The sequence below is a fragment of the Astatotilapia calliptera genome, chromosome 7 (genome assembly GCF_900246225.1).
Source record: "Astatotilapia calliptera chromosome 7, fAstCal1.2, whole genome shotgun sequence".
In the NCBI taxonomy this organism is placed as follows: domain Eukaryota; kingdom Metazoa; phylum Chordata; class Actinopteri; order Cichliformes; family Cichlidae; genus Astatotilapia; species Astatotilapia calliptera.
The window spans coordinates 5153038-5169142 of record NC_039308.1 but is presented as its reverse complement, the minus strand read 5'-3'; the positions used below and the strand labels follow the sequence as shown (position 1 = coordinate 5169142).

Below are 16105 nucleotides of genomic sequence, written 5' to 3'. Positions count from 1 at the left end.
CCGGTATTTCTAACAACTCAAGATCTATATTTTTCCCTTAAAGACAGCGCCATATAGCCCTGTTGTGGTGGGGCCTTCGTTGCAGGGCGTGGCACCATGTAGTTTGCTGCCCAGGCTGGCTGGTCCAGGGTGGAGGGGAGGGGTCTCCTTTCGAGTCTGGATTCCTGGCCGACCAGGGAGGGGCGCTCCGGTGGGGGAGGAGGGGGAGGCTCTCTCAGTGCTGGAGGCAGAGGTAGAGGCTTGTCCCTGTGAGTGGCTACCATTTTGACTGTGGCTCCCTGACTCAGTGCACTATGGGAGGTGGAGGACCTCTGCTGTAAGAGGTCCAGTCGCAGAGGCACCGGAGGCAGCTGAGACACTGGAGACGGAGGGCGCTCCACTTTGGTGCAGGCCAGCCTGATCATGACAAGTTGCTGGTCTTCCAGCCGATCATCCTTTTCCTCTTCCTTGCCTGCGGCTTCTGCTCTGCTCGACCCCTGGAAACCAGCAAAGGAAGCCCCAGTGGCCTTCGGGTGAAAGGGGTCCACTACAATAGGCTCTGTGCCTTTAATCTCACATCGGCTAAACGGGCAGCCCTGACCCTCCGATTCCTGAGTAACTTTGATGTGGTCCTGTGGAGACGGTTCACACAACCCTGTAAGGTCTGGGTTCCGTACACGGCCATCTGGGAAAAGATAGAATCCCTCTCTGTATCCATCAATGAGTGCTTGGAAGAGTGGTTTGTTATGCGGGATGGTCTGCAGGATGTTCCCATCATCTGTCACATAGCCAATTACCCACTGGCCCAGCCGAGTGCAGCTCAGCCTGAAAATATAGCTGCCAGGTATGCGGATGAACCTGTGCAGTCGAGCCTTCATCTCATCATAGGTTAAGAAGGCTATATAACCAGGGTGTGTAACAGCCAGGCTGCTCCAGTTCCTTAGAAGAGATGACCATGGCTGAAAGAGCCTTGTAAAGATGTCAAACTCGAAGACGGAGATGTAGTCGTTACAGGTGAGGTCGATAGTGGATTTGAGCGCCATGGCCTCCAGACCTGAGCTAATAGGGTGAAACTCATGAAGAGCCTGCCGAAATGTCCTCCATGGCACTATGGTCTTGTCCCTGAATGACCTTCTCCAGAATTCAGCAGCATCAGCTTTGGTAATCCTGAAGTTGTCGCCCTGAAATAGGCCATTGGGGAAGATGGCTTTTAACTCCGCTAGCATGTGACTGAAGATCAGAGATAGCTTGGTAAGGTTTTGCCTGGGCTGGGAGTTCTCCTCGTACATCCTCTTCTTGGCCTCCTTAAAAAGACTCATGGTCTGCTTCGTCTTGTTCGTCAAGTTGTCGATGACCACGCGGAAATACTCGTTCTCGCCGAGGATCTCTATTTTGCCCTCATACCTGGACAGAATGGTGCGTAAATGCTGGTAGGTATTCGGCAAAAGATCCGGGATGTAGGGCAGATTGCTCTTCAACGCCACCTTGGGGTTCTCGCACAGATGCACCACCTTATCCATGAGTTTCCAGCATTTTTCCACCATTTTCTTGTCAACCACTGCGGGCTGGTGAGGCTGGAGAGCTTGCTGGTGAGGCTGAAAGGCGTCCTTCATCAAGCCGATGAGACCGGCGCCCCTTCTCGGATTTCCGGCCATTAATTCGGTTGGTGACAGGGGGTTAGCCCGGGGCTCTTCTGGGGGTGGGTGGCTGACAACCTGACAAAACTGACATTTATCCAGTGACAGCTTCAGTCCTTCGTCCTTTAGACGGTCAAGCACCTTCAGCAACCGGATCTCATGCTCCTCAAGTGTGGCTCCAAACACAATGAGATTGTCGAGATAGACCAACACCTCAAGCAAGTTCATGTCTCCAACAGTTTGTTCCATTACCCGCTGAAATGTAGCGGGAGCCCCTGTCACTCCCTGTGGCATTCTTTCAAATTGGAAGAATCCAGCCGGGCAAATGAAAGCTGTCTTTTCCTTGTCGGAGTCTGCCATGGGCACTTGATAGTATCCACTCCGAAGGTCAAGCACACTGAACCACTTGCTTCCACTGAGACATGCCAAAGCATCTTCAATTCTTGGCACCGTGTATTGGTCGGGAGTGGTGTGGCGGTTTAGGGTCCGAAAATCCACACACATCCTTATTTTCCCATTCTTCTTTCTCACGACCACAATGGGTGAGGCATAAGGACTGCGTGACTCTGTAATAACACCAGCAGTTTTTAGCTGCGCTAGATGCTGTCTCAATGCCTCTACGTCAGCAGGTGGCAACCGACGAGACCTCTCCCGAAATGGTTTGTCCTCTGTGGTTTTAATAGTGTGCTGGGTGCTCTTACTGCATCCGACATCAAACTCATGCAGAGAGAAAACTTCACTCGTTATGCTCAAGCTTTTCCAACAAAAGACCAGAGAGCCTCTACGGTTGCAAAGGTGTTGCTGGAGAAGTATTTCGTTCATTACGGACTGCCACGGAGGATGCACAGTGATCAGGGCAGAGATTTTGAAAGTCGTCTTGTTCATGAAGTGTTGAGTTCGCTTGGAGTTGAAAAGTCAAGAACGACGCCCTATCATCCTCAAGGAGACCCTCAACCCGAGAGATTTAATAGGACGTTGTTGGACATGTTGGGGACCCTGGAACCGAACAGAAAGAAAAAATGGAGTCAGCACGTCGTTCATTTGGTTCATGCTTATAATTGCACTCCAAATGAAGCTACAGGTTTCTCTCCTTATTTCCTTATGTTTGGGCGTGAAGCTAGGTTACCTGTGGATTTGTGTTTCGAGACTTCTAGTGATGGCACACCACAGAAAACTTACCTCAAGTACGTTTCTGACCTGAGGAAGGAGTTGAAGGCTGCCTATGAACTAGCAGAGTCCGTCGCGGCCAAACAGAATGAGAACAATAAGCAGCGGTATGACAAAAGAATCAGGTTCACACAGTTGTTACCTGGAGACAGAGTCTTGCTACGAAACCTCGGGTTACAGGGGAAGCATAAACTGGCCGATCGCTGGGCGTCAAAACCATATGTTGTGGAAAGCAAGATGCCGAACCTACCAGTGTTCCGGTTGAAACCTGAAGATGGTGATGGACCAATCAAGATCCTCCATCGAAATCACTTTCTGCCTCTTGGGGAGAGGATATGTCTAGACTCTGCATCCCATACGGATCTCACCCCTACAAGGAGAGTCTTGCGATGGAGGAAACAGAAAGAATGCACAGACAAGCCTGGAAAGGAAAAGACACTATCGCAGAGAACGGCAGATAAAGACTCTGAAAGGGAAGGAGTCACACCCAGTGATAAAGATGAGAAAGAGTACACTGACTCCGAAGATGAGGATTTTGGCCTTTGGTGTGATCTGACTGTTGAACCTCTCAGGTGCAACATGGATAGTGATACTCTGGAACCATTCAGTCTGGATTTGGGTATTTCCTTAAGCGACGTAGCTGAACAACCAAAAACAGTTGGGCTGGGAGTAACACAGGAATGTGTAGAGGAACCTGAGACGGACAGTGTAAATGAATCTGAGTCTGTTGAGATCACCGAAGCCGAATCACCTGATACTTGCGAGAATCCTGAGGAGGCAGGGAAAGAGAAAACACTGAATGCAGACCTTATTTCGCAAGAAGAAGATACTGGATTTAACTCTGAGACTAATCCTGACTTTGACATTAAGACCAGACCTCAGAGGTTAAAGAGGGCTCCTTTGAGGTTAACTTATAATGAACCAGGTCATCCCAGTGTGGTAGCCGCCACTACAGTGAAATATGTCTCTTGTTTTTATAAGTGGATAGGTACATCCATCTTTGCTTAGTTGTGTGTTTTACTCACCTGTTGTGCCATAATGGTTTATGTTTTCAAGGTACAAAGTCATGAGGGCATGCTTTTCTTTGGTGGGGGGAGAGTGTAATACTCTGATAAATATCAGTGGTATTTATTTTGTTTTCATGAGAATAAGTTAAAGAGAAAATAATTGTTCATGGTGAGGTTAAGAGTGGTATAAATATGTGATATAAATGTTTGTATTAAAATGCATAAATCGTGTGTGAAAAAACATAATTTCATGGAATGTGAATGTCTGTTAAAAGAGAGGAGGTGTAACTTGTCTTATATGCTACGTCACGAGAGGTCATGACTTGCAGATGACTTCCGGGGGAAAGAGACTCGGGAGGAAGAGAGGAGAAAAAGGAGGATTACTAAAATGGCATAGACGAAGCACGGACTTCGGGACTGCTTATGTCACCAAAGTTGTTCGGCAACAACATATCACCCGTCTGCGGACTTCCCGGTAATCATTCGGAGCGTTTGAGCCGGGCTTCCCGTATCTTTTGTGCTTGGCTAAGCACGAGGCACGTTTGGCTACGTTGGCTAGCTGGAGCTAGGCTAACGCCACGGTCCTGGCTAACGGAGATTCCGCCGGAGCGAAGAGACGGAGTTTGAGAGTTGTCTCGGGAGAGAGTCGCTAACCGTGGATGATTTGCTGCTATCTAAGGAACCGGAGATTCGTTGCTCGCTGCCGCGAGCGGAGACGGTTGCTACCACAACGAGCGAGTTATTCATCGGAGGAGGTGGAGACATCACGGATACTCTGAGGTATTGTTGTTATTATTAAGAGCTCCAACTAAAGCGCGCCAACAACAAAAATAAACTAAGAGTGCACTCTGGGGAAAGAATAACATTGGACAGGTTAAGGGAAAAAATACTAAAATCTATCCCCCGGGGGTTTATTGTATGTTTTGTATATGTGTTTTTTTCATGAAGAAAAAAAGGGTTGGATGTGAATTTCCTGCAATTGTTTAATACATTTTCTAACCCTGAGATCCTGTGTTGGGTTTATTGCATGGTGTCTTATCATTTGAGTATTCACATGTATTAGCCTTAATCGGTTAAGTGTATTTCCTTAGCCTCCGCTTGTCTGTGTAGACACGAGAATCATATGAACCTTAGACTGATATTTATTTTTCGAGATGTATCTTTTATCACAGAATGTTTAAGTAGAGTCAAGACTGCACCCGAGGGCATAAGGGGGGAGTCTTGTCACACGAGCCGGTGGTAAAAGTGTTACACATACAAAGAACTTTATGAAAGAGTGAAGCTTGCAGTAAACTTTAAAATACTTGACTATATTTTTACATACAAAAAACTTACAGTGTTCACACGTGATGTATGCCGTACCCCTCTGGATACACAGTATGTCCATCCATTCTCTTCCACTTCTCCAATTCAGGGTAGTTGGGGGGCTGGAGCCTATACTGGCTGTCGGAGAGAAAGAGGCAGGATACACCCAGTCTGTCGCAGGGCTAACACATAGAAACAGACCACACAGCATATGTCTGTACTATATTCAAACTTGTTTCATATTTCTGCAAGTAAGATTGGAGTCACTGTAGCCGCAGCTGTTGTTATGCTACCTACCGGTAACCATGTGAAACTCACAAACAGTACTCCTTCCAACAGAACGTGTTTGGTCTTTATTGGTGAACGGCTGTGGAATCAAAGCACTTTGAAATCGGATGATGCTTTTTTAATACACCCTGTACAATCAGACAGTCACTTTATTGTACTGACATATGTGCACAATGTACTGAGGTTCACAGTTGTTTCAGGACGTGTAAAGTTGTGAAACCTCATGTGTAATGTGCAAAAGAATAATCTGACCAGGAAGTTGTTCTTTTAAATCTCATTTTGGGGGCAGAATCACCAAATATTTAACCTCCGGACAAAAAATAAAGCTCTCAGACACCTGGAGTTGATCCAAGATGGTTGCCAAGTTGTGAAACTTGCTTCTCTGGGGGAACCCCAAGCATCATTTTGAGTGGGTGCAATCAGCTCAGGTGGCTAAGGTAGGTAACCCAGAATACAGACTGATCTAAAAGCAGTAAGAACAAAGACTCCAGCAGGAGGAAACACAGTCAAAAATACAAGGCAAGACTGAAACAAATGTAACTAAAAGATGCCATAACCATCTGAATATGTGAAACATATAGGAGAACAGCGAGGGATATTTTAAGAAAAGGTAAGCGTTTCTTAAAATACAAAGTCCAACAGGTGAAATCTAAAACCCACAAACAAGAGACTTAGACATGCAGGAGTAACACAAGACTATATACACAAACAGGACTGATTAGACAACAGGACACGGGAGGAATCACCTGACAGCAGACGATAACAGTCAAGGAAACATAGGAAGAAAGAGACCGGAAGTAAAACTAACCTTCAACATAAAACAGGAAATAACCAAAACATAATAAAAGACATAAAAAGTTACAGACAAAAGAACACAAAGGGACTAAAACCAGACGGAGGGAGGCACTGGAGAGCCGACCTCTACTACTACTCTATTATATTATTATACTACTATAATAATGTAATATAATATTATACTACTATTATATTATTAATACTACTACTACTACTACTACTACTACTAATAATAATAATAATAATAATAATAATAATAATAATAATAATAATAAAGACATTAACCCAAAATTATAATACTAAAACTCATCATCAGGGTAATAAGATCAAACCAGAACCAACACTCAGAAATGAACGAAAAACCTCAAATTAAGCCTCATAAACTGAGGAGACTAAGTATCCAAGCTACACAGTATCAGTAATGAAACATCGAGTTGCTCTTCATCACATAAATATAACTAAAATCAAATATTTTTTTCTGTAGGATTGTGCAAAAGAGTCCAAACTTTGTCTCGATTTTCAAAAGAACGGGCAGACCTTCACTAAAGCTGTCTGACATGATGTGTATTTCTTGCTGTCAGCTCCACTGAAGTGACCGGTGATTAAGCGCAGGCCTACGTGGGAACTTGCCTCTACAGATCACATCTGGCATTCGTCTGTCAGCCTTTACTTCTGTTTGTTTTACAGTCCGGTTCACATTTATGTCTTTATAAAGGCCACTCGCCTGTGTTTGACGTTTAAATCACGAAATGCAGCGTGAACTTTTTCCACCCCATTAAACCTGATCCTGCTAATACCCCCCCCCCCCCCCCCCACCTTCCTCCCCTCCTCCGCCTCCCCCTCACCACCGCTGCTGCTGCGCTCCTCATACTTTCCAAATAAAACGGATCCAGCTGTGTCCAGCTGTGTGCCCTGCGTGCGTCACACCCGTGTGCTGCTCGGTAGACAGACTAGGTGGAAGAGAAGGAAAGATGTCCGGCATCGCGCAGCTGTCGGTGTTCCGGGGTTTGTGCTTTCTGTGGGCAGCCGTCGGCACGGCGAGGAGCGGGACCTTGTTCCCGCGGGAGAGCCTGGAGCGGGGGCCGGTCAGCTTGACCGATATGTTCCGAGAGGTAGAGGAGTTGATGGAGGACACTCAGCACATACTGGAGGAGGCAGTGGACCAGGTTGGCGTCATATTTTATCCATTCATATAAAGCCAGTGCTGACTGGCAGAGAAATCCAATGTGTCCATATTAAAGTAAATACGCGACAGTTTTATTAGAAAGCAGGGGGATAAAAAAGTGTTTCAAATTATTTTAATGCTCAGTTACTTTTAGCAGACACATAGTTTCCGTGTCTGCTTTAAATCTGACCCACGCCGTGCTGAGTACCACCGTCACTCATCATGATAGTATTTGCTTAAAATAGAGATTTCCCGGCCAGACACTCAGTTCAATAAAAGAAAAGGCAATATGGAAGAGCTCCTGCAAGAACTTCATACAAACAGCTTTTTCTAGACAGCCTTCAGTACCTTGTGTTTGTTATTTTCCTTCCCAAGAATTGAATTTCAGCAGGTCCGATACATTTCCTGATGTCAGTGAGCGTCTGGTTTTAATCATTTCTGGGCTACTGGGAGGTTTCCCTGTTGCATCAAGCAGAGAATGCAAACTATCCATTTTTATAGCCCCCTTAAGGATCCATATTTTCCAAAATATGAACAACAGATGTACAGTATAACATATGCTGCTCTTTATTTAAGATTTACCCTAATTTTCCTTCCAACAGATCACTACAGAGAGTGCAAAATCCTCTTCAGGCTCACTGGAGCTGGGTCCTAACTACCACAATGAGACTACGATGGTGATAAAGAACGGAGACAAAGCAGTTAAGGTGCTAGACAGAACTGACAAGGTAGGGATTCACTCATTACCGTGTAACTTTCGCACACAAGCCATTCACTTCAGTCTACAGTGTCTGAGTGGGTTTAGGATTAATTGGTAAGAAAAGAAAAGTTGTTTTTCTTCCCCAGGTCTGATACAGTATTTCACCCCCTTACTGTTTTTATAGGACACTAACAACAACACTGGGGAGACTCATTTGTCCCATGTTCATATGGAGATCTCCAGCCAGTGGAACAACATGAATCATGTGAGTCTTTTACCTCTTGTCCTTGATCCAGACCTAAACCTAAACCAAGTTTTAAACAAGGTTTTGTCTTTTTCTTCTGTGTCCACATTTTCCTGATGCTGCCATGAAGCTGCTATTTTTATGTGAGTCAGTATTTTGTACTGAGATTAATAGTTTAACATTTTGGCTTGTATCAAGTTGGGATTCTGGAAATATTTTGGAGAAACACAAAATCCAACTCACTTAGTTTCAGACCTCTTTTCAAAGCGATGGAAAGTTTACAGGCTGCCTTTTGGAAACAGATAAAAGCTCAAGCCTCTTTTTTATTACATTCCAATGAGAATCTGTCAGTATTATTTTAAATATTTATCAGCTTTTAGAGTGCTTGATTTCAGATGCATTTTCCTTCAGTTTGGGAAATATTCCACATTTGTAAGACGAGACAGAGAGAAAGAGAGGTTTTTGAAACCATGGGACCATTGTATTAATACGTTTTTTCAAAAAAAAGAATGATCTCATCCAGCAAAGAAACCTACCATATACTTTTCATAGTTTTCACCAAGAGGAGGCCAGTTTGGATTGAGGTTGCTGCTGCTGCTTGCTGCCTGCTCTTTACTTTACGGTGGTGGTTTTGATCTTTTTCTTTCCTGGCAGCTGTACAGATGGTGGTTATGTTAATAGAGGAAAAAATGCCAAGGAAGCAAGGAAGATTGTAAGCCAAAAAACTGTACTTTTGTAAAGAAACTACTAAAACAAACAAGCAAACAAATTAAACAACTAATGCCATATGTATTTAACCTTATTTGTTAAGTCACAGTAGAGTAGAGTCAGTTAATCGCATGGCACTGTTGCTGCTTCAGAAAAAAAAATTAGTCAGCGCATGGGGAGTTGAAGAAAAGCACATGTAAGCTAAAATGTGGAAACATTTGGTTAAAATGTGGATGCTTTTTGGATGAGTAGAGGCAGTCTGCGATTAATGTGATTTAAGTGAATAGAGGGTCTAGATAATTTCCTACAGCACTGCTGTCCATAACAATTGTCAGTCAAATGCCTTATTGTTGCTACAAAGCGTTGCAGACAACTGTGGCTACTACATTTCAGCTGTTGCGTTAAATGTCCCGTATTTTGCTCCTTTGTGGTTTCATAACTCTGGTCTGTGCTCTTTTTACCCTGATTCTGCATACCTCCATTTCTGCTGCTGAATTTTCTGATGGGTTACCTAGCCCAGCTAAGACACTGCGTTGGCATGAGTTCTCTACCTAACTCGTTAAGTAGCAGTGCAGCATTCTTAGAAAATGTCAGTTGCCAATAAAACTGCAAGGCATGCGCTCCCTCTTTGTTCACTCTTTGCTTGTGAGTGTGCTGAAAGAGCTACTAGGCAGAAACCGTGCCTTTGTGTCAACTTGTAAGATAGATAAGTAATGAGAAGACAAATTGTATTAAGCTGTGTGAGAGAATAACTGAGCTTCTGCCAGGAGCACTTCAGACAAACCTAGGATTGTTTCTCCATTTTCAGACATTTATATTTGGTGGCATTTCTGGGACCTCCCCGCCATTTGAAAATCATACGTAGAAAGCCTAAGAGGAGGGGGAACAGCAGCAAGATCCTCCTACTGTTATGATTTAACCGAAGCAGGACGGGACACAAGAAAAGCAGTTGACAAGGTTTATTCACCAATTCATAATGTGAAGTGGAATTTTCAGAGGCAAAGCCAGAGAGGAGAGACATTGTAGGAGAGTGGTGAAAACAAACAAGCAGACTAGAGAGCAAAACAATAAAATACTGTGTGGAATTCCTGGCACACAAGGAGGAAATCTGGAGCACAGCACAATTCTAAGGTGTTAACTTGAAAACACAAAAAAATTAACACTAAAGAGTATGAATTATATTATAAACAATCTGTAGAGTGTAGGCGGAAGAGCTGGCGCCATGGTGGATGGGACAAGTGCACAATCCAGGGAACCAGTGATAACAGTTGTGTAGCCATGGCTCTGGGAAACACACAAATGTACACAAATGCAGGGAGAGAAAGGTCAACACTGCAGGCAAGCAAGGATTGCCCACAGAACAAAGCAGACAACCGACAAATAGCGCAAACAGGTTGAACAATATGGGGTGGTGGTGGGTGACAAAGCAGCTTGCAGCAAAATAGCACGCTCCTATAAGACTTGCTAATAGGATGAGCAGAATAGAATCTGCTAAGCCGCCAGCTGATGAGAGCTGGCATCTGAAATCTGCTGAACTTGACTGCCCGACCTGCAAAAAATAACAGTTGATTTCCAAGCTTTGCAACTTTGTCATGTTACATTTCCTCAGAAAAATATAAAGAAGAAACCCCCAGAAAAGGATCATAGAGGAACTTTAAGTCATCCATTCCTCACAAATAAAACCAGGACTCTGTAATGTGTGATTAATATCTAACCTTTTAGCTTCATTTGACCTGTTTTCCTGTATTGATGAGGTAGAAACGCAGACAGTAATAACGCTTTCGGGCAAGAAAACTGAAATCTAAATTTACAGTGGGAAAGGAGGTCTGGTTTAAAGATGTTCTTTGTTTGCTTCCTGTGTTAAACTTTCACAGGCCACACTTTCAAAGATAAATCAGAGAAATCCACCCATGTGGCTGGGATGGTTTTTGGCATGCACTGTTTCCTCTCACCACTGGAAACAAGTCAAACTAAATCTCAAATATCTCATTAGCATAAAGACTTGTTGACTTCCTCTGCTGGAAAATCCACCCTTAAAAGCGCATTTTTCAGCATGCACAATATTTGTCGCTTTGTTGCATGGTGTACACGGTGTTCCTGCAACAAACTCACAGTTAGCATCATTTAACAACAAGTTTATAATATTTCCAGCTTGGTCTTAAAAGCCCAGATTGTTTCAGGCATTAAAAAAAATTGTGTTTTCTTTTAAGCACCGTTTCTTTCTGTGAGTCATCCTAGAAAGGGCACATATTTGAAGATAATTTCTTTACCTTCAACATGCTGGAGTGCAAATCAAGTGTAGAGGACAGAAGGAGGGGATACTCTAGAGACCCAGCCCTTCTGTTGCATTCGGATGCCACTGATGTTATCCTTAATGCAGTTTGCATGGAGATGGACCCAGCAGATACCGGGAAGTCATTATGTGGGGGTGCAGTGGAATAACGTACGACTGTTATTGTGATACAGGCAAATAGCACTCAGCTACACTGAATTCTGTTTGGCTGAGTGCTTCTTGATAATGATATCCATTGTGAGATGAGATTATTTTCAAGATGCATGTATTTCTTATCTAAAACTATATAAATACTTCTGTTAGGTTCTTCATCACTTCATATATTTGTAATTCATTTTTCTCATCCCACAGGAATGCATGGTGGACGAGGACTGTGGCAACCTGAAATACTGCCTGTATGAGATTGAGAACTCCAAATGCCTCCCCTGTATCCCAACAGACATGGTGGGGAGACAGTTAGTGTTGTCTTTTGTGGTTGCGATGAGCTACTATAATCAGTGTCTTTGCTTCAAGTACAGCATCACTAGTCACGATGAACCCACAGACGATTCACACTTCCCCTCTAATCGTTGTATTGCCTTTCAGCTTTCGAGGGAACAACCTTCCAGCTACAGTACAGTGTGACTGGCTGCATGTAAAAGTAATCACCATAACTTAACCTGGTGGTTTCTGGACTGTCAGTCCCATCGGTCTGAAAGCTCAGCTTTAGCCTCCATGTTGTTTTTGTTGAGCTACAAAGGAATTTGGGCAAAAAGAGTGGAGTACAAGTTTATCAGTTATGCTTGAAAGTTTGAGTAGTGGATGCATCCATAAATGGTTTGGATGATAAGTGCTAACAGACTAATAAAATACTGGAATTTCACTCACTGATAGGAGCTCTGCCGTTGAGAGGTTCAGTTCAGTCACTCAGATTAGCAGTGCTTGGCTAAAACCTGTCAGTCACAGAGACAACATGGCTAACTTTGTCTCAACATAATACATACAGGGGAAAAAATTAAAATTGAAAAATCACAAACAAACAGTTGTTATCTAGGAGAAACGTCCACAGAAGCTAATTCTGTTCTAAGCTGTAAACATCCTTTATAATGCTGATAAGTTGGACAGCATTGTTACTGTGTTACTGTGCCTCCCTTGTGTCCATTGTGCTACGTATTGATAATCCTTGACTCTACGTTTGTGTATTTCCTGTTTTACTTTGACAGTCTGTGTCCTGTGTCAGTGTATTCTGTTTTCCTTCCTCCCTGTCTGGTCTTGTCTGATTAGTCACAGCTGTGTTCCTCACCTGTTTGCCATTTCCTCCTTTCCCTCTGTGTGTATATATGTTTCCCGCTGTTCCTCATTGGATCATCTGCTTGTTCTTCATGTTCTTTTGTTTAGCTTCTCCCAGTTTAGGTTTTGTTAGTGTTTTCAGTTCCCCTTCCGTTAAATGCTTTACAGTGTTTTTTACAGCCACCAATGAAAGGCTCACTTTCAGTTTAAACCTCCACCTGTTTCTCTACTTGTCTGCACTTGTGTCTGCACCTCTCATCTCCACACAGTCTGCCCTTGCAAACCATGACAATATGGGGACTTATATATTTGAAGCCTCACGTGGCCAATAGAGGAACTGCAATTTCTGCAGTTTTTTTTATTAGAAATATACAGCATAGAAAATATTGGACATAGTTTTAATGTTATGTGCAGTAGACAAAAAGTAGCACTGAACTTGAGTTTAAAGATAATTTGTGTTGAATGTTTGTTTTGAATAAAACATTTTCTATTGTAAAGTGGCAGAAACAAGTATTTAGATCGTTTACATAATACAATCCATAATCTTGGTTAATTAATGGTACCAACGTTTCTGAAATAAATGATGTATACTACAATATGTGCAATATTTGCTCCTAAATAGCAGATTAGAAGCGGAATGTAGCATAACATAGAAATACCACCCCATGCCCCCCTCTCCACACACCCCTGGACTTGAAAATGTTCAAAAGTAACATAAGTGACATAAAAATGCATCAAGCAAAAAAAAAAAAAGTGCCCTTTATGCCGTGATGTAATGCTATCTACATGAATCCAAAAGGATGCACTTGACATACTTTTTTTTAACATATCTGATTGCGTGTCCTCACATAGCCCTGCATCAAGGATGAGGAGTGCTGCTCTGATCAGATGTGTGTTTGGGGCCAGTGCACAGTGAACGCCACCAGTGGAACAGAGGGAACCATCTGTCAGAGTCAGAGTGACTGCAGGCCACACCTCTGCTGTGCTTTCCAACCAGGTAAGTTTCATCTGGGTTGGAACACCAGAGAGACTACCTTAAAGTGCCTAATTGGATCTGTTTGCTATTTTCAAGCAATCTGTAATATGTTATTATCTCAACCTGTAACCAGTTCTAAATGCTTGGTGACAGAATTTAGGAATCAAACATAGTCCAAGACTAACAAAGTCAGAACGGGGATAGTCTAAGTGAGACATTGTGATTTGGACTGACCAGTCATTGACTTAGAAGATTCAATAAAGGCAATTTTAAACTTCATGTATTTTTTTCACTGCTGCTTCCATCAGAGCTTTTGTTTCCAGTATGTAACCCCAAACCGGACAAGGGGGAGTCCTGTCTAAGCCACCCCAACCTGCTGATGGATATGCTAGCCTGGGACCAGGAGGGTCCCCGTGACCACTGCCCCTGTGCCGATGACCTTCAGTGCCAGCCTCATGGGTGAGACCAAACACAGCAGCACACGTTTACAGTGAAAAAAGAGCAAGTGTAATTTTTTTTTTGCTTGAAATTCACATTTTTCTCTTTTCTTGCAGCCGTGGGTCTGTGTGTGGATAACAGTACTAGAGATTTACAGTGCAGCAGAGTTAGATTAAATGACCTTAACGATCCAAAGACGGACGCCTCTGCTGATCAACAGCTGCTGAAAGTACAGGCTGTTGCTTCAGGACTGAACTTGCACTCACTGTATTATTTATGCCTTACTGCCAGTGTATATTATATATATATTAAAAACAACAACAACAACAACAATAAATGACTTGTTTTCAGCTTTGAGAACCAAGGAAAGCACGTTCTGTTATTTACTGGTGATCTTATTTTTGGTTTGTCAGCAGTGAACACTAGAGGGCGAACTTTTACACATTTAAAAACTTGGTGGGTATCTCTTTTTGTAATGACCTTTCATTGACATTACTGGAAACTATTAAATGTCAAGAAAATGTGTGAAGGAGAATTAATAAGGAGGAGAATCAGACTGCATGTGCACTCGGCTCCTTAACCTTGTGATATCTGCTGGACTACAAAATGCACATCGTACTTCAGCCTGACTTTCTGACTCATATTATTTCATGCAGGTCATATAAAAAAAGAACCAGAGGTGAAAAATATCACTTACAAATTCAAAAAGTTGGATCCATCTATCCACTTATCCTTTTCAGGGTCCTGGGGGGCGCTGGAGCCTATCCCAGCTGTCTTAGGGCGAGAGGCAGGGTACACCCTGGTCAGGTCACCAGTCTGTCGCAGGCGACCAATCATACTCACATTCACTCCTGCATTCAATCCTATGGGCAATTTTATGTTTTCCAGTTAACCTGTCCCCACTAACTGCATGTCTTTGGACTGTGGGAGGAAGCCGGGGGAGAGCCATGCAAACAAATAAAATAGATCCTGGTTTGTTTGTTTTTTCATTTGTTTTTGTGTTTTTTGCTGGGAAGGGGATCCAGTATAACTCCTTTCTGTGACTGAAGAAAAATTTCTTCCACTCATCTCTTATCGAGTTCAGGCTGGAGGCTGTCTCATATTACCCAAAGTAAAAAATTAAAAATGATGACTATCCTAAATGCTGGCAAAACAAACAAATGTGCATAAAAATGCAAATTAAACTATAGTTAACTTTAAACAGTTATATAGCTCATAATCTGGATATAAATCTATGTTCTTCATGCAACACAATACCTGGATATGAAGCAGATGTTATTACAGCCGCATAATCAACAGGCTGTTGATCAGGTTATGACATAAAATATTAAATGTAATTTTAATCAACATTTACATGATTTGTCAGTCCTTTTGATAGTTTGTTTTCATTAAAGGGCTGATGGTGTGTTGCTATAAATTATGGATTTAGAAAATTCCAACTGTTGCAATGAATTTGTATGAACAAGATATAATAGTGTAATAAATTGTCAATGTGACAAGATATAATACAGCAGAGGGGGCAAAAGCGCAGACATTTGTCACGTACGTAGCAGAAAAGATGTGTTAAAAATACTCTGGCAAAACTGGGAGTACTAATTCAACTTCTTCAAGGGAAAAAGTGTATTTTAAATTAATAAAACATTCAACTTAAACATCTGTTATATAAAACTCGACCAAAGAAAATAAAGGGAATTTAAAAAGATATATCTATATTTTCTGTTGCCTACATTGTAGAGCGGTGACTCTGCATGCACACCTAAAAACATAGGTTGTAACGGTGCAACATGGGCAAAACACTTACAAAGAAAGATGTCACGCTTTCCATTTATGAGTGTCTGAGCACTTCATCTGTAAGTAGAGCAATATCACCACCTGCTGGTGCTCACAGTCAGACACACACTTTTCCTCTGACCTCATTACAGAAACACTAGAACAGCGATCCCCAACCTTTTTTCCGCCACGGACCTGTTTATGTCCGACAGTTTTTTCACTGACCGGCGTTTAAGGTGTCGCGGATAAATATAACAAAATAAAACCGGTACCAAAACCAAAGAATGTTTATTCATATCACACGGGAAAATCATAAATTTCACACCCGAGCTTAAGTTATCGCAGGCCGGAGTTCTGGGAATCC

The 16105-nt window shown here is 42.7% G+C and overlaps 1 protein-coding gene and 1 pseudogene across 1 annotated transcript; one reads left to right on the top strand and one right to left on the bottom strand.

The window, feature by feature from the left end:
- Position 1: 1 nt before the first annotated feature.
- LOC113025169 (E3 ubiquitin-protein ligase CBL pseudogene) lies at positions 2-4521 on the bottom strand (annotated as a pseudogene).
- Positions 4522-7006: 2485 nt separating this feature from the next.
- dkk3b (dickkopf WNT signaling pathway inhibitor 3b) lies at positions 7007-14500 on the top strand. The gene is made up of 7 exons (XM_026172652.1): positions 7007-7344; positions 7946-8071; positions 8228-8308; positions 11640-11732; positions 13410-13554; positions 13842-13992; positions 14088-14500. Exons 1-7 carry the CDS (start codon positions 7150-7152, stop codon positions 14107-14109), a joined length of 813 nt encoding a protein of 270 aa, XP_026028437.1. The 5' UTR covers positions 7007-7149; the 3' UTR covers positions 14110-14500.
- Positions 14501-16105: the final 1605 nt, after the last annotated feature.

Bases quoted from the DNA above. Each gene is read 5' to 3' on its own strand.
- dkk3b (XM_026172652.1), top strand. From the start codon at position 7,150: ATGTCCGGCATCGCGCAGCTGTCGGTGTTCCGGGGTTTGTGCTTTCTG. The intron at 7,345-7,945 runs GTTGGCGTCATA...TCCTTCCAACAG, and splicing joins TGGAGGAGGCAGTGGACCAG to ATCACTACAGAGAGTGCAAA. The intron at 13,555-13,841 runs GTAAGTTTCATC...TGCTTCCATCAG, and splicing joins CTGCTGTGCTTTCCAACCAG to AGCTTTTGTTTCCAGTATGT.